The sequence below is a fragment of the Rattus rattus genome, chromosome 7 (genome assembly GCF_011064425.1).
Source record: "Rattus rattus isolate New Zealand chromosome 7, Rrattus_CSIRO_v1, whole genome shotgun sequence".
In the NCBI taxonomy this organism is placed as follows: Eukaryota; Metazoa; Chordata; class Mammalia; order Rodentia; family Muridae; genus Rattus; species Rattus rattus.
The window spans coordinates 68,328,169-68,350,640 of NC_046160.1; the positions used below are offsets into that span (position 1 = coordinate 68,328,169).

Genomic DNA, 22,472 nt, shown 5'->3' on the forward strand with positions numbered 1-22,472 from the left:
TTTGGACACACTCTCTGTGTCCTCTCGTTAGTCTGGCTAAGGGTTTATCTATCTTGTTGATTTTCTCAAAGAACCAACTTTTGGTTCTGTTGATTCTTTCTATGGTCCTTTTTTTTTCTACTTGGTTGATTTCGCCTCTGAGTTTGATTATTTCCTGCCTTCTACTCCTCCTGGGTGTATTTGCTTCTTTTTGTTCTAGAGCTTTTAGGTGTGCTGTCAAGCTGCTGACATATGCTCTTTCCTGTTTCTTTCTGCAGGCACTCAGCGCTATGAGTTTTCCTCTTAGCACAGCTTTCATCGTGTCCCATAAGTTTGGGTATGTTGTACCTTCATTTTCATTAAATTCTAAAAAGTTTTTAATTTCTTTCTTTATTTCTTCCTTGACCAGGTTATCATTGAGTAGAGCATTGTTCAATTTCCACGTATATGTGGGCTTTCTTCCCTTATTGTTATTGAAGACCAGCTTTAGGCCGTGGTGGTCCGATAGCACGCATGGGATTATTTCTATCTTTCTGTACCTGTTGAGGCCCGTTTTTTGACCAATTATATGGTCAATTTTGGAGAAAGTACCATGAGGAGCTGAGAAGAAGGTATATCTTTTTGTATTAGGGTAGAACGTTCTATAAATATCCGTTAAGTCCATTTGGCTCATGACTTCTCTTAGTCTGTCTACGTCTCTGTTTAATTTCTGTTTCCATGATCTGTCCATTGATGAGAGTGGGGTGTTGAAGTCTCCTACTATTATTGTGTGAGGTGCAATGTGTGTTTTGAGCTTTAGTAAGGTTTCTTTTACGTATGTAGGTGCCCTTGTATTTGGGGCATAGATATTTAGGATTGAGAGTTCATCTTGGTGGATTTTTCCTTTGATAAATATAAAGTGTCCTTCCTTATCTTTTTTGATGACTTTTAGTTGAAAATTGACTTTATTTGATATTAGAATGGCTACTCCAGCTTGCTTCTTCCGACCATTTGCCTGGAAAGTTGTTTTCCAGCCTTTCACTCTGAGGTAGTGTCTGTCTTTGTCTCTGAGGTGTGTTTCCTGTAGGCAGCAGAATGCAGGGTCCTCGTTGCGTATCCAGTTTGTTAATCTATGTCTTTTTATTGGGGAGTTGAGGCCATTGATGTTGAGAGATATTAAGGAATAGTGATTATTGCTTCCTGTTATATTCATACGTGGATGTGTTATGTTTGTGTGCTTTTCTTCTCTTTGTTTTGTTGCCAAAACGATTAGTTTCTTGCCTCTTCTTGGGTATAGCTTGCCTCCTTATGTTGGGCTTTACCATTTATTATCCTTTGTAGTGCTGGATTTGTAGAAAGATATTGTGTAAATTTGGTTTTGTCATGGAATATCTTGGTTTCTCCATCTATGTTAATTGAGAGTTTTGCAGGATACAGTAGCCTGGGCTGGCATTTGTGTTCTCTTAGGGTCTGTATGACATCAGTCCAGGATCTTCTGGCCTTCATAGTTTCTGGCGAAAAGTCTGGTGTGATTCTGATAGGTCTGCCTTTATATGTTACTTGACCTTTTCCCTTACTGCTTTTAATATTCTTTCCTTATTTTGTGCGTTTGGTGTTTTGACTATTATGTGACGGGAGGTGTTTCTTTTCTGGTCCAATCTATTTGGAGTTCTGTAGGCTTCTTGTATGCCTATGGGTATCTCTTTTTTTAGGTTAGGGAAGTTTTCTTCTATGATTTTGTTGAAGATATGTACTGGTCCTTTGAGCTGGGAGTCTTCACTCTCTTCTATACCTATTATCCTTAGGTTTGATCTTCTCATTGAGTCCTGGATTTCCTGTATGTTTTGGACCAGTAGCTTTTTCCGCTTTACATTATCTTTGACAGTTGAGTCAATGATTTCTATGGAATCTTCTGCTCCTGAGATTCTCTCTTCCATCTCTTGTATTCTGTTGGTAAAGCTTGTATCTACAGCTCCTTGTCTCTTCTTTTGGTTTTCTATATCCAGGGTTGTTTCCATGTGTTCTTTCTTGATTGCTTCTATTTCCATTTTTAATTCCTTCCACTGTTTGATTGTGTTTTCCTTTAATTCTTTCAGGGATTTTTGTGTCTCCTCTGTATGGGCTTCTACTTGTTTATTTATGTTTTCCTGGAATTCTTTCAGGCATTTTTGCGATTCCTCTCTGTAGGCTTCTACTTGTTCTCTAAGGGAGTTCATCATGTCTTTCTTGAAGTTCTCCAGCATCATGATCAAATATGATTTTGAATCTAGATCTTGCTTTTCTGGTGTGTTTGGATATTCCATGTTTGTTTTGATGGGAGAATTGGGCTCCGATGGTGCCATGTAGTCTTGGTTTCTGTTGCTTGGGTTCCTGTGCTTGCCTCTCGCCATCAAATTATCTCTAGTGTTACTTTGTTCTGCTATTTCTGACAGTGGCTAAACTGTCCTATAGGCCTGTGTGTCAGGAGTGCTGTAGACCTGTTTTCCTCTCTTTCAGTCAGTTATGGGGACAGAGTGTTCTGCTTTCGGGCGTGTAGTTTTTCCTTTCTACAGGTCTTCAGCTGTTCCTGTGGACCTGTGCCTTGAGTTCACCAGGCAAGTCACTTGCAGCAGATAAGTTAGTCTTACCTGTGGCCCCGAGGCTCGAGTTCGCTCGCGGGGTTCTGCCCACGGGCTCTCCGCGGTGGCAGCGACCGGGAAGATCTGCGCCGCCTCTTCCGGGAGCCTCCGTGCACCAGGGTTCCAGATGGCCTCTGGTGTTTTCCTCCGGTCTGTTTCCTTCAGGATCCGGCGGTGTCTCAGGCAGGGCTCCTGCTGCTCCTGGGCCCTCCCCCACAGGAACCCAGAGGCCTTGTACAGTTTCCTCTTGGGTCAGGGATGTGGGCAGGGGTGGGCAGTGTTGGTGGTCTCTTCCGCTCTGCAGCCTCAGGAGTGCCCACCCGACCAGGCAGTAAGGTATCTCTCCCACGGGTTCTGGGAGCAGAGAGCTGCTGCTGGCCGGGATCCGCGGGTGTGGGACTTCCGGTAAACACAGGACGTGCCTGGTCCTAGAGGGATTCTGCCTCTGTTGTCCCGATTCCACCAGGCAAGTCACTTGCAGCAGATAAGTTAGTCTTACCTGTGGCCCCGAGGCTCGAGTTCGCTCGCGGGGTTCTGCCCCACGGGCTCTCCGCGGTGGCCAGCAGTCAGTGCTCTTAACCACTAAAGCCATCTCTCCAACCCTATTAATTTATTCTTAAATAAATCTGTTCTTCGATTAGTATTTCCATGGACAGATGCTCACTCTAGGCACCTTTGTTCAGTTTGGTCTAAATCTTCTAGTATTTATGTAGGTTCTCACTATGTCAGCCATGGCTTTGAACTCCGTCCTGCCTTGGCCTTTCAGGGGTGAGATTACAGCTGGCAGCTATTTATCCGTTAATTATGGCAGGAAGCGGCGACTCTTTCCTGGATGCACAGTATTTTTTCCTCTTTTTGAGAGAGCAGCAAGGATATGATTCATGATTCACTTCACTGGCCTTGAAGGAGAGGAGTTAAGTTCTGTATTCAAGTCTTTCAGGGCTACAAGAGAAATCTGACTCCAAGCTACGATTGTATGGGCAGTACAGTAGCCCTATCTCCTGAGAGAGAGAGCAAGAGAGAGAACCATACAGCCCCTAATTTAAGACATTAAAATACCATCAAGACACAAACATAAAATAGCAGTATTACATAATACAGTTAAAAGATTCACATTTTGGGCTGATGGTTCAGTGGTTAAGAGCACTGACTGCTCTTCCAGAGGTCCTGAGTTCAATTCCCAGCAACCACATGGTGGCTCACAGCCATCTGTATTGGGATCTGATGCCCTCTTCTGGTGTGTCTGAAGACAGCTACAGTGTGCTCACATACATGAAATGAATAAATCTTAAAAAATTCCACATTTATTGTGTCTGTACATCCTATGAGGCAAACCTATACAGCAAAGATTCACTTAATAGATCAAAATAAGATGGGCTAGAGAGATGGCTTAGTAGTTAAGAGCATTTGCTCCTCTTGTTCTTAAAGAGGACCCCAAGTTTGACTCACAGCATCCATATGAAGACTCATAACCATCTATAGTTCCTGGGGACCCAACACCCTCTTCTGGCCTCCACAGGTACCAAGAACATGTATAGATATGTACGCAGATAAAAATTCATAAATGTACAGTAAATCTTAATAAATAGAACTCAGAGACCTTAAATTTCTTGCCCAGAGTCATATAACTGCACTAAGGAGACTGTTAAGAAATGATGCTGTAAGTCAGTCCTATTTGAATTTACATCTTGTAAGCTGTACTAGAATGAAGAAGCCAAGGCTGCCTTGTTCACTCTTCCAACTCCAGTGTCAAGAAATGTATACTAACTAAGCCAGGCGGTGGTGCTGCATGCTTTCCAGTACTCGGGAGGCAGAGGCAGGCAGATATCTAAGTTGCAGGCTAGCCTGGTCTACAGAGCAAGTTCCAGACATCCAGGACTACACAGAGAAACAAAACAAAACAGAGCAAGACCACTGAAGGACCCGGGTTGAGTCTCCAGACCCACACGGCAACTCACAATCATTTCCAACTCCATTTCAGGGGCTCTGATGTCTCTTCTAGTGCACATAGATGCACTAAAACAGATGCAGGTAAAACACCCATGCATATAAAAATGAAATAAAATAAAATAAATATAAAATTTAAAATAAATATAAAATAAAATAAAAATTTAAGGGGAAGAGCATAAATGAGGCAAATAAGAGTATTATTGAGATGAGCCAATCCGGAGTACAGAACTCATTCAATATAGCAAAAGACCTTAATCCATTTCTCTGCATGCTCTTCCCAGTAAGTCTAAGAGAAATGGGTAATTTTAAACAGTTTGCCAAAACTTATACAGGTAATTGGTAGATAAGTAGATGGCAGGCACAGTTCCTAATGTGCTTAGTGATATATTTTAGCCAAAATATATTTTCTTAAGTGAAAGGAGAAAGAGCAAAGACTATATACAGTAACTTAGAGTCTAAACTGAAACAGTGTGTCTTCAAGTCCATGTGGCCAGACCGGCCATCAGCTCTTACGGAGCCAAGGGTCACCTTGAACTTCTGCGTCTTCTACCTCTTCCATACTCAGTTTACGCCATGCTAACAATGAAACCCAGGGCTTCCTGCATGCCAAGAAGCCCTCTGGGGTTGGGGATTTAGCTCAGTGGTAGAGCACTTGCCTAGCAAGCACAAGGCCCTGGGTTCGGTCCCCAGCTCTGAAAAAAAAAAAAAAAAGAAAAGAAAAGAAGCCCTCCTCAGAGTCACATCCTTGCCTAAATAGAAAAGTTCATCCAGTAATAGAAGAAAAATATTAGCAGACAGAAGTCCGAGTTAAAAGCAACATAATTTACTCAGTATCTATTTATATGAAGATTCAGCACCTGTACAAAACTCTCTCTCTACCCTCCCCCTAACCCCATGACACTCATTTTTTATCTTTGAGAAGACTTCCAAAGAAGTCTGTGTAATTCCAGAGCCTCAGCCTTTTTCTATCTTGTAATGGAACCAAAAATTTAGGGTCAGCAAGATGGCTTAATGGGTAGGGTGCTTGATACCAAGCCAGTTCAGTCATCTGGGCTTACATGATAGAAAGAGAGAACGAACTCGCACAGGCAGCGCGCTCTCTCTCTCTCTCCCTCCCCCCCTCAGCTGAACTCAAGTGCATCTTAATCTCTCAAATGTACCACACCAAGCCCAGGATTTGGCCTGCAGAGCCCAAAGTAAGAACATAAGCAGCATGTCCATGAAACGGGGCAGCATGTCCACGACAGCATAGGTGACCAGGCTTCTACATCTTATCACCCACTGAAGGGAGAGAAATTAAAATGTTGTAACTATTCTGTTCTTACATCTTCTTCCTCATCATTTTAAATAAAAAAGTTTAAAAGTATTGGGACAAAGAAATGCTGAATTTCAGATGGAACAAGAAAGGCTCCAATAAGAGAATGATTGTGAGGAAAAAACATGGAGAAAGATTTGCCATTTTGATATATAGAAAAAAAAAATTCAGGATGAATAAGTACAAAAGTCCCAAGGGAGGGACCATGTCTGGTACTTTAAGAAGCAACATTCATGTTATTTCATACCTCATAAAGAACTATGGTTGAGTTTCAGAAAAGGAAAAGAGGAGAACCTGAAAGTGGGTTCAGCAGACCTGCTGCCAAGCCTGAGGACCTGAGCTTCATCCTCAAGACACGTCTAGAAAAGGAGAGAAGCTCTATAGTAAACCTAGGGAACACTTCTAGACGGCTGTTTTCCAGCATGGAAGCCCAAAGGCTCTACCTAGTCAGGCTTTCTCCTTTCAACAGCTGTCTTCTAGTAGGATGCCCTGACAGCCCTACCTTGTTGGGCATTCCCCGTTCAAATGAATGTTATGATCTGGATCTCTGCACGGATGTGCATCTTACCCTCATGGTCCCAGCCTCAGTATACTGAGCAGCAGAGAAAACAGGCGTGTGCAACTGTGCACAGCCACATGCACTATTGCTAAAGAACATCACTTGAGTGTTGTATCTAAAGAGGGAAAATTTTAGGCACGACTTCAAAAATGGTCAAACCCAGCACTGGGAGGTGGAGACCAAATCAGGAGTAAAAGGTCATCTTTGGCTGTATAGCACGTTCAAGGCCAGCCTGAGATATACAAGACTCTGCCTGAAATAAATAAAAAGGGGAGCTGGAGAGAAAACCCATGGGTCTTTGTAAGCACTTTTTCTCTTAAAGGACCTGGTTTTGCTAGAGCACCCACATGAGCTCTAACAACCATCTGTAATTAATTACAGTTCCAAGGGAACCGAAGCCCTCTTTTGATCTCTGTGAGAACCAGGCGTGCATGAAGTGCATGTATTTATATGCAAAACACTCATATACATAAAGGAAGTAAAATTTAATAAAAATTATAGAAGGCCAATGTAGGGTACTATGTGTAAAAGTGCTTGCCTGACAACCTGAGGCTAATACTCAGGACCCACATGGTGCAAGGAAAGGTCCTACCTCTCAGTGCCATGGTGATATAGGTATAGGGTCTCATCTATCCCAAGTCAAATTGGCTATGCAGCAGAGGATGAACGCCCCACCTTTACCGCACAGGATCTGGGTGTGCTGAGACTATAGGAGAGCACCACTGCACGCGGCTTATAGAGTGCAGCACCGCCACACGCGGCTTATAGAGTGCTGGAGATAAACCAAGCGTCTCAATAAAGGTATATGAAGTTTTTTAAGAGACAGAAATATACAAAAAGGTGGACATGTTCAAGATCTAGTTTTGTTAAATAAAAGACTGAATGCCATCAAAACACAACTATATTTAAACTATTATTTAGTATGAGGATATGGTAGATCTCATTATTTTAGGCTTCTAAAACATGGAATGTCCGTGTAAATTGTTTATTTCATAGTAAATTAAAGAGAAGACAATTTGTATAGCAACATGATCTCAAATACATTTGAAGTACAGGGTTATAGAGAACATTACCTATTATATTAAAAGGAGGATGTGTCTGTATGTTTGTGCAGATACATGCCACATGCATGTACATATTTTTGGTGGCATCTAAGCAGAAATATATATAAAAAGTAGACACCACAGGACAATATGTGGGCTAACAGGGTAGCTAGAAGGAAGCAAAGAACGATTTCATCAGATCTCCTTTTCTATATTTAGACGGTCTTGTTCTGTGGCCCAGGCTAACCTAGAACTGACAATCCTCCTGCCTTAGCTTTATCATCAGCATGTCACATCACGCTTGGATTTATTTTGACTTTTGAGTAATTTATGCTTATCAAGAGGAAAATTAAAAGTACTTTACCTTGTACCATTGTTCCTAATGACTTCCACAGTTTCTTCAACAAAATATCGGTCCTTGATATATGCAAAGATATCATCGCAAATTTCATGTAACCGTGAACGATGGGTAAGGTTGGTCAAGTATAAAACTGGAATAATTAGTGGTTCTGGGAAACTCTGGAGATCCTGCTTTGCTTTTCTCTCTGACTCAAGTGCTTCCTGATATGTCAGTCCAGGTCTGCCTGTCACAGCGCAGCTCCACACAAGGCTGTTGCACAGAATGGTTCGCTCAAAAAAGTCACTGAGAAAGACAAGAACAAAATCCCATTACCTGTCATTGCATAAACTTTACATTAAAACCAATACCTTTATGATCTTCCCCCATGCCACCGCATTAACTTACTCTTTAATACAAAATTAGCGTCTTTAAGGCAGATGCTTACAATGCAGCTTATATGTGTAGCACAGTTGGACAAGTTGTACCAGTTTTGAAATTTGGAACCAAAATTAAATGCAAATTCAACCTTTCTTTTCCTTTGAATCTATAAGCTTTTGTTTTTGTTGAAAAGCACAACCCTAATGTCAAATTAACCATGGCTTTTTATAAAAACCTTAATAGTAGAAAAACCAATCTGGGCACCTAACAATAAGAGAAAACTATTTTATGTGATGAAAAAGTCAGTAAGTAGTACAAGAATTCTTAAGGTAAGAGGGGCAAACAATCTTATTTCAAGCTTGAGCCTTCCTTTGTTCTCTTTACAGTAAGCAATGACTTTACCTTTGTAGAAACACAAAAGAGAAAAAGGAAAGAAGCTACAGCAATACAGAAGGAGGGGGAGAGGGAGGGAAATCAAGTGTGGTGGCTACTTCTGCTTGTCAGCTTGACTACATCTGGATCAACTACAGCCCAGAAATGGAGGGCACACCTGTGATCCAGATCTTGAGGCCAGAAAATACAAGCTTCAGACCTGAATCGTGACTTGGAAAGACCCCTGCTTTTGATCCAGATCTTGAGGCACAGTGGCCATGAGAAGCTTAAGCCCAGGCAAGGTGGTACACTCCTTTAATCTGGGCCACATTTTCTGCTGGAGGCCTATGTAAGAACAATGGAAGGACAATTGGCTCTTCTTCGCCTGCTTGCACTTACTTGCCAGCACATCTATTGGGACCTGCTTTTTCAGAATTCCAGCTTATACAGAAGACCAGCTAAAACACCCAGCCTCATGGGTTTGAGCTAGATCTTTGGACTTCCCATTCACAGCTGCCCATTGTTGGGTTAGTTGAATTGTAGACTGTAAGTCATTACAATAAATTCCCTTAATAAATAGACATTTCATAAGTTCTATGACTCTAGAGAACCCTGACTAATACAGCAAGTGAGGAGGGAGAACTTGCAATAGCAGAGATTTTTAAAATATTAAACAAAATCAGGATAATTAGCCGGCTATACGTGGCTCGCTCCCATGTAATCAACCCAGATTCAGCAGGCTGAAGCGGGAGAGCTCAACAGTTTCAAGGCCTCCAAAGTTGAGTTCCAGTTCCGCCTAAGCTACAGGCTAAGGCCCTGTCTCAAAAAACAAACCAAGGTGCCAGGAGTGCTGGCATGTGTCAGTACATGCAGCACCAGGCAGGTAGAGAGGCAGGAGCAAGCCTGAGCTACTTGAGATCCTACCTTAGAAGCAGAACAAAAGGCCCTTGCTTATAGCTAGGGACAGGGACAAAGCTGCCACCCAACATGCAGTGCCTCTTTGAACAACAGTAGTCTCCTAATATGAATCTTTATTTCCTGAAAATCTACCTAGTTTCTTTTAAAGTGTAAGAAACATATAAAATAGAAAAACTTCAAAGAGAGAGTGGGTAGAAAAATGCACTGAGTATACAAAAAAAAAAGCCCACAAAAATGTGTCTTTATAGACATACTATAAACAGATGTTCCTATAGAGAAAGCAAGACTGGGAAGAAAGGAAAAATGTTGTGTGTGCATGATTCTAAACATTTCTGCATTATTTGAATTTTATTTAATCATATACTCATGCATCATTTTACAAGAAGGTTCTTCTAAATATAAAATACTAGACACACAAAAAGTTAATAACAGGTAGCCAACTTTGTCCTACCCTGGAGAGTAAAAACATACTCTGGTGTACTTTTCAATAACTACATGAATGTACGAGCAATCATTCTCTAAGTTTCACCTTCCTGCCCTCTTCTCCCATCATTCTCAGAGTCATTTTGGCTATTGAGTCTGTCTAACAATTATCCCTATAGACACTCAGATCTTCAATGATCAAATATTTGGGGCATATTAGGATTGTTTTATTTGTATATCACCATAGCAACAAAAATTTTAAAAATCTATGAAAATCATGAGAAACCAATAACAATACAATGAAAGGGGTGATGATGGTGATGATATGATCACCATATGGTGACGATAATAAAGATGAAAATGATAATATGATGAAGATGAAAATGAGGAAGGGGAAGGAGGAGAAGAAGAGGAGGAGGTGGAGGGGCAATGACAACCACATACAAGCCGGAAAACTGACTTGGTTAAGAGCACTTACTGTTCTTACAGTGCACCTGAGTGTGAATCTTAGCACCCATATCAGCAACTCACAATTGTAACTCCAGCTCCCAGGAATCTGATGCCTCTGAACTCCTCAGGTACCCACACTCACATGCATACACCCATTCATGTGTATATAAACGTAATTAAAAATAAAAATTTTACACATGCCAACTTAGATGACTCTGATTTTATTTGAAGATCCTCTTCTGAAGTATGTTTTGGTGCAACAAATAAATGGTTATTTTTCTAAGAGACAACAGGTATACTAACAAGAGAATTCAGAGAAAGGCAAAATGGGTAAGGAAATTCTAGAACATTTTTTTTCAAGTGGTATTAAACATTAGGTTTTAAAGAAAGCATAAAGTTAGCCTGGTGGAGGTGATGGTGGTGGTGGTGGTGGTGGTGCACATCCTAGCATTTGGGAGGCAGAGGCATTTGGAGCTCTACAAGTTTGAGGCCAGCCTAGTCTACAGAGCAAGTTCTAGGATAGTCAAGGCTACGCAGAGAAACCCTGGTTCAAAAAACAAAAACAACAATAAAAAAGAAAGCATAAAGTTAAAGAATGCTGGGATGGGGTAGAGGAGTGGAAACTATTTCTAATAAGCAAGAAAATTTGTCATAATAATCTATTAACTAAGATAGGAAAAGATAGAGCTGACAGTGATTTTCAGTATACACAGTTAAATGGATATAAAATAACATCAAAATCATTTATATTTCTGTATATTAAACCCTACTATCCACACCAACCATTTCAAGTGCTTAGTGGTCCATATAGCCAAGCAACAGCTTCTGTAGCTGACAGCATAGGTTTCCTTGTACCAGTCAAGTGCCTAGGATACTTGGTGGGCCACAAGGCATGTGAAACTGCTGCAGGGTGACAGTTAAGTATAAAACAGGATTCAATAGACACCAGAGTCAGCAATGTCTAAAATTATCAAAGTGAGCAATGATACAAGTGTATTAGCAGCCACTAGGCACCAGTTACCAGGTAGAAAAAGAGGGTAAGTGACAGCAAGATGGGTCGCCAAGCCTGACAGCCTGAGCTCCATCCCCCAAGCCCACAGGGTGCAAAGAGAGAATCAACTCTCACAAGCTGTCTTGTGACTGATACTTTCATCCAGTGGTATCTAAACTCATGGGCATGCACACAAAGAATAAATAGGTAGTTAGGTCGGTAGATAAATGTAAAATACAAAATGAAACAAATCGGGATGGGAACCCAATGATGCAGCTGTCCTGCTTCTCCTATAAGGTTCCTTTATCTTCTGCAAAACCTTATGTTCTTATATTTCCCTTGGTCTCTAGACAGCTTTTGTTACATTGATAGCCATGCACACAAAGCTCCAACCCCGAGGAGGTAGGAGGAAAGGTGTACTCCCCACTGTGGCTGCCTATTGCCCCTTCCTCACCTCTGCTCACTGTATCATCCTGCTGACACTTGGCCTTCACTGCACACACTCAGAATGATCGTTAATGCCAGATTCAAGGGAGTGGGGCACACTGTCACTTCAGCAGCCTCATTCCAAGTTTATTTTGCTATTATAAGGAGAATGAACTATTTAATATGAATGACTTAAGCTAAGATAAATTATGTCTGCTTGATGACTATACTCTTCAAAAGGCCTCTTTAGGAGAGGGATACATTACTATCTAGAAGCCAAGTCCAGCCTTCTTTTGTATTTAATTTTACTGCACACAACTTCATCTTCATATCTAGTCTCTGCTTTCTCCATTCATTTGTATCAAGTGTGGGAGACACTGTGACCAGAATGTCTAAAATATTTGTTATCTGCTCCTTCAAACCCAAAACATATGACGGCCTTTCCTCTTTACCATTGTTTCATAAGACAAGAGTCTGAGTACAAGGTAAAAATCCTTCCTAAAAACATATTCTAGAGTCTACTAATTCTAGTAAACAAGCCAAGATAAGAAGCGAAGCACAACAGGATGTTGATTTGTTAGGGATCAGGAAAACTAAGAGCCTAGTGGATTTAGGCGTCAAGGAACATCACACACAACTCAGATAATAGACAAGAGTTCTTTACCTGAGGACTGAAACTTTACTAGCCAGATGCGAATGTGGTGAATGCCACAACGATCTACTAGCACTGCCCTCCAACCCACCCCTGCTGACAAAAAAGATTAGACATGCTAAAAATTAGAATTTCTAACTTAAAATAGTCCATGATGCACAAAGGATGAAAAGCAGAGCTTATAAATTTTAAAAGGTGGCCAATACTGGAAGGCTGGAAAATTACTAATAATTTTCTTCCCTCAGAGGGTCAGAAGTGCAGATCAGACCATGGCATGGCAGGATTAACATGCCTTATATTATAAAGATACCAGCAGGATGAAAAATGTATTTTTATACTCATTTATAAACAACCAGGAATGTTTTAAACAAACAAACTCGGGGTCCAGTTTTTAAAAGCCACACTAATAAAATTTTGTTTTGCATTTGTTCAGTGCTGCCTAAAACCTGCTGGTGCTGCAGAGCTGAGAACGGCAGTAATGAGCTTGGAAACCTTAAGAGAATTTGGCAAAGGTAAACACACCAGGGATGGGTGTGGAAGTCCTTAAACTAATGGGTGTGAACAAGACAATTTTAAGTGAGACTCAAATGCATACTTCAATGTTGTTTTTAATATACTTTCCCTTGCTTTATATGGGTTCTTTTCATCTCTTACCTAGAATCTCTTTCTGGCCCACCACATGTCCTTCAGGATCCGCCTTACATACTCTCCTGTCTGAGGGCTTCCTCAGTTCCCAGCAAACAGTCATCAGCTTCCTCTGCCATGTTTCCACTATGCTGGCCTCATAAGAATAGATGGGACTTACAATGTTATGTTGCAGACATTTCTCACTAAGGAGGCAAATTACCTCAGCATTTTCAAAGTCTCTCCAAAGGCAGGGTTTCTCTGTGTAACAGAGCCTGGCTAGCCTTGAACTCTGAGAACCACCACTTCTGCTTCCAAGTGCTAGGACTAAAGGCGTGCAGCACCATGCCTGGCTCCCCACATTCATTTATGTGCATTTAGAAAGAGGAAGAGTGGAAATGTCTAAGCCTAGCTTTATCACTTTTCTTTGGGTAAGTTACATAATCTCTCTGAACCCAGTTCCCCCTTCTATAAAATGGGGTTATGTTTCATAAACAGTTTATGTTAAAAAAAAATTAAGTAAGATAATTCTGAACAAATGCCTATAGGATATGTGCACTCATTTTTGATAGATATTTTTTATTGTTCAGGATATTTTTTTTTTCTCGGAGCTGGGGACCGAACTCAGGGCCTTGCGCTTTCTAGCTAAATCCCCAACCCCTATTGTTCAGGATCTTATGTGCAAAGATCCTAAGACAGTGCTTCTCAACCTTCCTGATGCTGTGGCCCTCACAACATAGGTCCTCATGTTGTGCTGACCCAACCATAAATGTATTTTCCTTGCTACCTTACAACTGTAATTTTGTTACTGTTATGAATTCTGATGTAAATATCTGTGCTTTCTAATGGTCTTCAGCTACCCCTGTGAAAGAGTCATTTGATGCCCAAAGGGGTCATGACCCACAGGTTGAAAGCCACTGTCCTAGAGGATCACCAGGACAGTAAAGAAACAATGTCAAAGGTACACATAAGACAAGGTTGAGCACTGGGAAGAAGAGTAGGAATTAATTAGAGTAAGTATCTGAGGACGTCTGACCTGGCAACCTCTTGAGGGCAAGCAGAGGAACAACAAAGCTTTAAAAGACACAGAGCTTAAGTCACTACAGATAGGATAAAGCAAGCAACGAAGTCCGTCCACGGAGCATGCGCTGTGTGTTGGGAGTGCAAGCACACGAGGGCCACATGGAGCGTGTGTGGAGGTCAGTTCTTTCCTTCCTCTGTGGCTCCCAGGATGCAAACAAACTCGGGGCTTCTGATCTGCACTGCAAGTGCTAAGCGATCTTTCACTGCACGTTGATTAATAACATCAGATTATAATAAATACCCTAAAACCCAATCTGTTGACAAAGAAAGCCAAAGGTGTACAGATGCCTTTGAATTACAGCTTTATTTAAAAAAAAAAATATGGAGTTGGGGATTAAACTCAGTGGTAGAGTGCTTGCTTAGCAAGTGCAAGAAAGACCCTGAGCTCAGTCCTCAGCTCTGGGGGGTTGGGGGAGTGAGGGAGGAAAAAAATATATATAATGTGAATGTTTTGCTTGCCATGTATGCCTAATGCACCATGTTTGTGCCTGGTACCCATGGAGACCAGAAGAGGGCATTGGATTGCCTGGAACTAAAGTTACAGACAGTTGCGAACGCCAATGTAAGCACTGGGAATTGAACCCAGGTCTTCTAGAAAGCAACCAGTGCTCTTAACTGCTAATAGATTTCTCCAGTCAGCAATGACTTTCTTAGACAAGTAGTCTAAGTCCATCATCCCTTGAATCTCGAGTGGTCATTGTTTCATCTAGAACAAAGATGACACTGAGACCTCACAGCTCTCTCTTGTCCCAAAGAGCCTCAAGATACCATCTTAAGATGAGAGAAGTCACCCTTCAGAGTCCCGCACATGCATCGGTTCGTTTTTTACTTTACGAAAAGATCGGCTTTGCCTCCAATTGAATGTAGTTAAGTGAATGAGCCCAGAGGATGCCAGCAAAACAACTGAGAAATCACACAACAGAGAGACGGAATGGGATATTATCTCAATCCATTAACTTTGGGGTAGACCATTACACTACAACTACTGATACACATATTTTGACTGATGAAAGCTATGCATTAAAAAAAAAACACAGTATAGCCTGCTAAGTATAAGATAAAGCTGAGAATTGGGCTTGTGGAGACAGGAAGATTTCTGTCCAAGGCCAGACTGGTTCAAAGAAACCCTGTCTCAAAGAGAGAGAGGGAGAGGGAGAGGGAAAGGAGAGGAGAGGGGAGAGGGGAGAGGGGAGAGGAGAGGGAGAGGAGAGGAGGGGGGGTGGGGGAGAAAAGAAAGCTGAAAACATTTAGCAATCTCTGCTCTACACTGGAAAAAAAGACTATGGGCTCAACAATCAGGGACATGTGGCCAACTTATTCTCAAAAAGGAGCTGAATGCACCCAGTTTGAAGACACTAGTTTGAAAGATTCTCTACATTGCCTTGAAGAGTGCATGCTCATCACACGGCTTTTGACTACGAGATTTTGTGTATCCTGTCATCAATGTGGAAACTGGCTGGTATGAAAAGCATTTTACCCCATGACAAATGGATGGCACCAGGTGTGGTGGCACATGCCTATAATCTCAGCACTCAAGAGGGTCTCAAGTTCCTGGCCAGCTTGGGCTACACAGCAAAACCTTGTCATTCTCAAGCAAATGGCGTTCTGATTTCTCTACTTACTACCTAGAGCCTAATCACTGAGGGGTGTAGTAAAGGTCAATCCTGAGCTGACACCAGAGAGCAGTTGCCATCTACAAAAACCTAGGAAGCTACTTTGAATAGCTTGTAATTCTAGCTCCTTTGTGCATATTTCTACAAACTTTGGCAACGGGAAGAATTAATTCTTCATAGAGGCAACATGTGACAGTAAACAGCAAGAAGCATATAAAGTAGAGGGCCTTAGAAATGTGAATTAAAATTCTAGTGCCAGCAAGTGCTAAATATGTGATTACAATTTCAATCCTGGAGCTAAAGCAACATCCCAACCCTTCCTCATTCATAAAAAGGGCTGAATTCACAAGAAAGAGTGAACAAGCAACGAAACACAAGGTACTATAAGCTAGTCAAATCTCTTCCATGGGAAACTCTTCATTGTAAATTTCACTTGATCTGGGCTGAAGCAAGCTGGATTGCCTACTAGTGTGAGGTGGAGTCAGAGATGTAGAATTTCAACTCCAAACAGAAAAAAAAGTCAAAGATATTAAATCACTAGATAATACAAGAAATCATTAAGAAATTATACTTGGGACTGGAGAGATAGCTCAGCGGTTAAGAGCACTGACTGCTCTTCCAGAGGACCTGAGTTCAAATCCCAGCAACCACATGGTGGCTCACAACCATCTGTAATAGGATCCAATGCCTCTTCTGGTGTGTCTGAAGACAGCTATAGTATACAGTGTATATAATATAATAAATAAATAAATCTTAAAAAAAAAGAAATTATACTTAAGATGTATAAGTTCTAGTATTAAGAGCTCTCTCTCTCTCAACAATTTACAACCAAAAATAAAAATTCTGAGCCAATCAAAATCATAGTATAAATCTTTACCTGCCTTGAACCTAAACTATGCTCTTTAATATGTATCTTTGCCTATACTTAATGTGCCATTTGTAGTAGGCTTTCAGAAAGCAGGTCAAACAGGTTAGCAATTAGTTCAGAAACATGCAGTCCAAACCATTGAAACAGAGGAACTTAATACTGTAATCACTGACAATCCATCCTGGTCACAGTCTCTCTCTTAAAGAACATAGGGTCTTAGAGAAAATGAGCTGGAATAGTTGAGAGTCAAGCACTCTCCTCAGAAGGCGATCAGGACCACAGTGCGCCAAGAGGAGGCAGACAGAACACTATCTAGCAATGAAGAAGTTTCTGACAAACTAACCAGTAAGTTAGAGGTTTCTTGGGAAGTGAGCAAGGCTGGGAGGGAAGGCTAGAAATTTGCACTCAAGAAATAAAAAGAAAGCTGAAGTAACTGGGTGAGCATAGATAAACACTCAGACAAATACAAGATTTTTAATATAAAAGGTAAACTTCAAATTACATAAACCAATTTAAGATGCAAGTTAAAATAGCTTTCTTTTTGTTTCTCTATTATCTATATTATATACCATCCACCCTAAATGCAGTTTTGGAAAGATAACTTTTTACCAATTAACGGAATGGGAAGATAATTCAAAATAAATTAATGCAGCTAAATAAATGACAGTCTCGTATTTAATTACCAATCCAAAAATCATAAGAATTAAATATCTAAGAACATGATGCAATTTTGCTTAAGGCAAATGATCAAGTATGTTACCAAATTAATCATCTCTCTTAAACTTCCAAAACCTCAAATACTGGAGGGGAGGGGTACAGAGGGTATTTTGTTTGTTTGTTTGTTTTGTTTTAAGCTATCTTTAAATGTTTTAATATCCTAAGACTACAAAACATACAATTCCTCACTTTTCATGTTGGAATGTGAAAAATATTTCAGCATTTCAGACTTCTCCATGATTAGAATAATTCATCCCAAGAACCAAAGGACACCAAAGGGTTTTTAATTCACAGGGGATAAAAGTCAAGTCTCCCTTGCCCTCTACAGTGATGGCAGTCTCCTTTTGAAGTCTGGGTTGGAAGGCATTGTTTGTGTTGAACCTGGGGTCTTCACTTTGTAATCCAGACTGGCCTAAAACTCATTCTGTGCGCCACCGCCCCCCAGGCTGGCCTTGAACTTTCAGCCTCTTGAGTACCATGCCAGGACAGACTTTTCAAAAGATTGCCTACGTAAAACCAAGGAAGAGTTTTGGGTGTAAACCTGTTAACTATGTTCTTGGTACTCTTAAAGTAAATAACTATCAGAAATGTTCCTAAAGATTTTAGCTTAAACATTAGATGAAGACATTATCCTTGCAGTCACTCAACTCAAATCCACCTAAGAAGTTACAAGAGTGCAGTTAAGGTAATAAAACAAGTCTGTACAGGAGCCCAGTGAGATGTGTACTCCTACTTAAAGGTACTGTTTGATGAAAAGTACTATCTACTTCTCTAGGTATATAACATGTTTACCTGTAACCCCTTCTAGGGAGCTGAAGATGGGGTGGAGGTGAGGGTGGGGATTACTTGCAACTCACTACTCTTTTCTCTCAGCCGGCTGTAGAGAGTTTGCCTAAAGACCTCCCTGGATCAGGCCTTTTTCCCAGGCCCCCACACTCAAGAAATCCTCCTACACACAACCTATTTGGTTGCTATTAACATACTGTTTCTAAGCCACAAAGAGTCTGCGTGGAGGATAAAGAACGAAAGGGGGGGGGGGATGTCCAGGCTGTTCCTGTGACCGATCAATTCGGGTTCTCACTTAAGAGTCCCTATTTAAACACGGGTCGCTGCTTCGTGTCACTGAGCCACGGAAACTCTTAGATACACCGAGCAATGAACTAAAAACTTGGGAGTTGAAGCTACATGTGCAGCGGCTTCGGGTTCTTATCAAAACAAAAGCAGTGGCACATGTCAGGCGGCCCACATGCGCCAGAGGAGGGGGGGGGGAAGGCAAGCTGAAGCTGGAGTTGAACTTGTCTAACCGCCCCCCCCAACTCCCACCGCTGAGCTCTAGGTTATTCGAAAGGAAAACCAGGGGCGTCAGCTGTCTCCCACTCCTTTCCCCACGCTCGGCCCGACTTCTTCCTCGCCGGTCTCCCGGGGGCGGAGACGCCGAGTTCCCCAGGGACAGGAGTTAGTCACCAAGAAGAGGCGGTGACAGAGCGCGGCTCTCGTCGCACACTCCCAGGCCTAGGCGGCGCGGGACGCGAGGCCGCCGCTCGCGACACCAGTACCCCCACGCCCCCGGCCCCGTCCTCCTGGCCAGCGAAGTAACCCCTCGCCCCTCTGCCGGGCCAGCCTCTACTCCTGCCCCTGTCCCCACCTCAGCCCTGGCAGCCACCTACCACCGCCACCGCCACCGCCACCACCACCACCACCACCACCCCCAAACGTCAAAAGCCACGCACGACCGCGAAAACCCAGTCCGGGGCCGGCCGTTTCCTGCCCTCGATCAGAGATTCCCTCTCGGGGCTGCGGGACCGCGGCGGCGCGCGGCTGACCCGCGGGGATCCCGGAACCGGCGGCCGAGCGCGTGCGGCCGCGGCGGGAGGGGCGAGGCGGGAGTTTCCGCCCGCCGGGCGAGCGCGGCGGCTCTGAGCGGTCGCCGGCCTCCGCGGGCCCCCGCCGCCCGCCGCCCGCCGCCCCACGCGGTCACGGAGCGCGGGGAGGGCGGCCCGGCCACCCGTCACGAGCCCCGGAGAGAAAGAGGAGACAGACAGACAAAAAGGGGCGGGGGCGGCCGTGCCCGCTGCCCCGGCGCCGGCCTTACTCGTAGTGGCGGAAGATCTCGTTGGTGACTTTACAGTAGAAAACTTCCTCGTCCGGCCGCAGGTCCCCGGCGGCTTCTGCCTCACGAACGGCTTTCGGTGAAGCAGCGGCATCTCTCGGCTGCGCACGTCCACCCGCGTCCCTAGCAAATTGGAGGGAAAGGAAAGCCGGTAAGGTCGGAGAGCTCCGGGGCGGCTCGGCTGCCTTTTGTGTGACAGACGAGTCCGGTCCTCCTCCCCGCCGGGGTGCGGAGTCTATCTGGCGGCCGCGGCCCCAGCGCCCCCCGCGGGCGCCCTCACAATGGGGCGGACGCCCCGCGGCGGGCGGTGCGCGGCTCCCTCCCCAAGCGCCGCTCCGCCGCCGCCGCCGCCGCCGCACCGCCGGTCCGGGGACTCGCAATGTGCTCGGAGTTAGGCGCTCTGGAACTAGGCGGCCACGGACCCCGGGTGCCGCCGCGCTTTGTTCCCGGTTCCCCCGGACGCCGGCTGGAGAGCCCCTCACCTGCGAGCACTTGCCCGCCGCCGCACCTTCCCACGAGGAACGCCGCGAGGGCCCGGCCCGCCCCGCCCCGGAGTCTCTCCCGGCCGCCGCCGCTCGCGTTGCCACTGCCCGGCTCTGCGCGGGGATCGCGTCCCGCCCGCACTTCCCCGCCTCTCCGCGCTCCCGGGAAGTTTCTGAGCTACTTTCGGCTCTGAAGGAGGAAGAGCTGTGGGGAGGAGCTTTTCGCTTCTCGCTTCTACCTTTTTATTGGCTACTGGATGACTTTTACAGCCTGTCACTGATACAGGAAGAGAGGGCGAAGAGCCTGGGAGAGCTACATTATTAATTAATGGAGCAACCCCTCGTGAAGAATCAGAAGCATCCTCCATGTTTGAGATTATCGGCTAGAAGATCTAGGGAAAGCGCTAGTGTTCCTTAAACACATGGCTGACAAAGTAAAGCCTTCATCTTTTCCAATGGGCCACCAGCGCTCAGCTTTTGAACTGCAAAGGGGACTCCGGTTCCGATTTAAATTGCGTTTTGAAGAAGGGAAGAATAAAAAACGAAATTGCTAAAACTCTCAAAGTATTTTGCATGCGTAAACATCCATCTTGAAAGAAAGTACCTTTCTTGACACCAGTCTGTCTTAATACTTACAATTCAAAGAGTTTGATAGCTCAGGAAATGGCAAAAGTTTGAAATGTCATCACATTTATATGATTCCCCCACATATTTAAAACTAAACACAGAATTTTTTAAAAGTGTAAGTAACTTATAATCTATAAGTAACTTTAAGGTCAGTGTTTAGTTCAATTAGAATCTTAATGATGTTGAATTTACCACTGAAATGTCTCATAAAACAATTTTCCCATATAGGTAACTTTCATAAATGAAAACAATTTTAATTCTTATAAGACTTGGGACTTTTGAATTGAAAGTGATATTTTAAATTAGAAATCATTCAGAATGTTCACTAGTTTTTAGTCCCTTTTGCCGTCACTCTATTTGCTTACTTGCAAATTAACATGTAAGAATGAGTCCAAAAGTATTCCCGAAGAATAGTTATCCAATAAAATGTTACTTTTTGGGGTTGGGGATTTAGCTCAGTGGTAGAGCGCTTGCCTAGGAAGCGCAAGGCCCTGGGTTCGGTTCCCAGCTCCGCAAAAAAAAGAACCAAAAAAAGTGTTACTTTTTTTTCTAATTACTACTACTATGAAATGATTTTAAAAACTGGGATGTCCTATAACTATTTGTACTTGGGGGGAAATGTTTAAAGTCTTTTTACCAGTTATGAACTTTTAGCAGATTATAAAACTAGCAAAACAAAATTTGGCAAAAGTCTATTCTATGGCACTTAAAAACCACTAGTGGTATTATGCATACACCTTTCTATATGAGCATAGTCACAGAAGCTTAGAAGTCTCCCAGTGGCAAGTATATACTTAAGCCTGTATACTTTTCAGAAAGTACACACAAAGATTTGGTGTTTTAAATTGACCTCCGAGTAATGTACAGAATAGTAAGTGAGAATTCTCTAAGGAGTCATTATTAGTAGAGCCTACAACATAGTCACTTAAAAGAGGAGAAAGAAGAAATTTTAATTTACAAGGTGTGTGGTAGTGTGTGGTGTGTGTGTGTGTGTAAGCATGCTAAGCCCCTAGCCTGACGTCTATGTTAGCATGGTATACATAAAATCCAAAAGCCAAAATAATTGGTAAGCTAGAATGGATCAAACTCTCTGAATAATTCTAGTTTACAACTTAACTGTTTGCTACATTTTAAAAATTGTTAAAATTATCAAAAAAAAAAACAAAACAAAACAAAAAACAGTTAAGGTAGGCAGGCAAATGGTTCTGTGGTTAAGACACTTGTCACCACACCTGATTACCTAGGTTCCATTTCCAGATCCACATTTATGGATCTCCCATAAATTTTCCTTTGACCTCCTCTTTTGTGTCCCCCACCCCAATAAGTAAATATCATTTTAAATTTTTCTTAAAAATTTAAAAAGCAAGTATATTTTTATTATAAATACAAATATTGACTATTTAAATTATTTTACTATGCCATGAAAGTATTTTGTTATTTTACCAAAATACCATTATACTCAATTTTCAGTATACTTATTTTCTGGGTTATATGTATTCGATTTGTGACTGTTAGTAGATATTTCAGAATTATGTAAGCTTAGAAAATTAAAATTATCATATGCAAAAGTTTGTTTTCTTGTCATTAGAATGAGAATGCCCCCACCCCACCCCACCCCAACCTCCCACTGGCTCCTGTATTTGAATGCTTATTCTCCAGGGACTGGCACTCTGAAAAGATTAGAAAGATTAGAAGGTGTGACCTTGTTGGAGGAATTGTGTCACTGGAGGTGGGCTTTAAGGTTAGAAAAGCCTATGAAAGATCTCTTGTCCTCTACCTGTGGATCAGGACGATCTCCCAGCTAGTCTCTAGTCAGGCCTCAGAGGTCTGGAGCCATTATTTACACAGCAGACTGGGGGCCTCCGATGACGTAAGGATCAATGCAGAGCATAGTTACGTTCTAAACCTCTGCTGCCCGGTAGAACCACCTGTGAGGGTTTGAAAAATACTGATAC

General features: G+C 42.7%; 1 protein-coding gene across 1 annotated transcript in view; it reads right to left on the reverse strand.

Annotated features, from left to right (window-relative positions):
- The window catches only part of Baz1a (bromodomain adjacent to zinc finger domain 1A), a 90,755-nt gene extending 71,253 nt beyond the window's left edge, over positions 1-19,502 (reverse strand). The window contains 3 exon segments of the mRNA XM_032907744.1: positions 7,808-8,086; positions 19,391-19,457; positions 19,460-19,502. Of these exon segments, the coding sequence (XP_032763635.1) occupies positions 7,808-8,086; positions 19,391-19,457; positions 19,460-19,502 (389 nt within the window).
- Between the last annotated feature and the right edge of the window lie 2,970 nt (positions 19,503-22,472).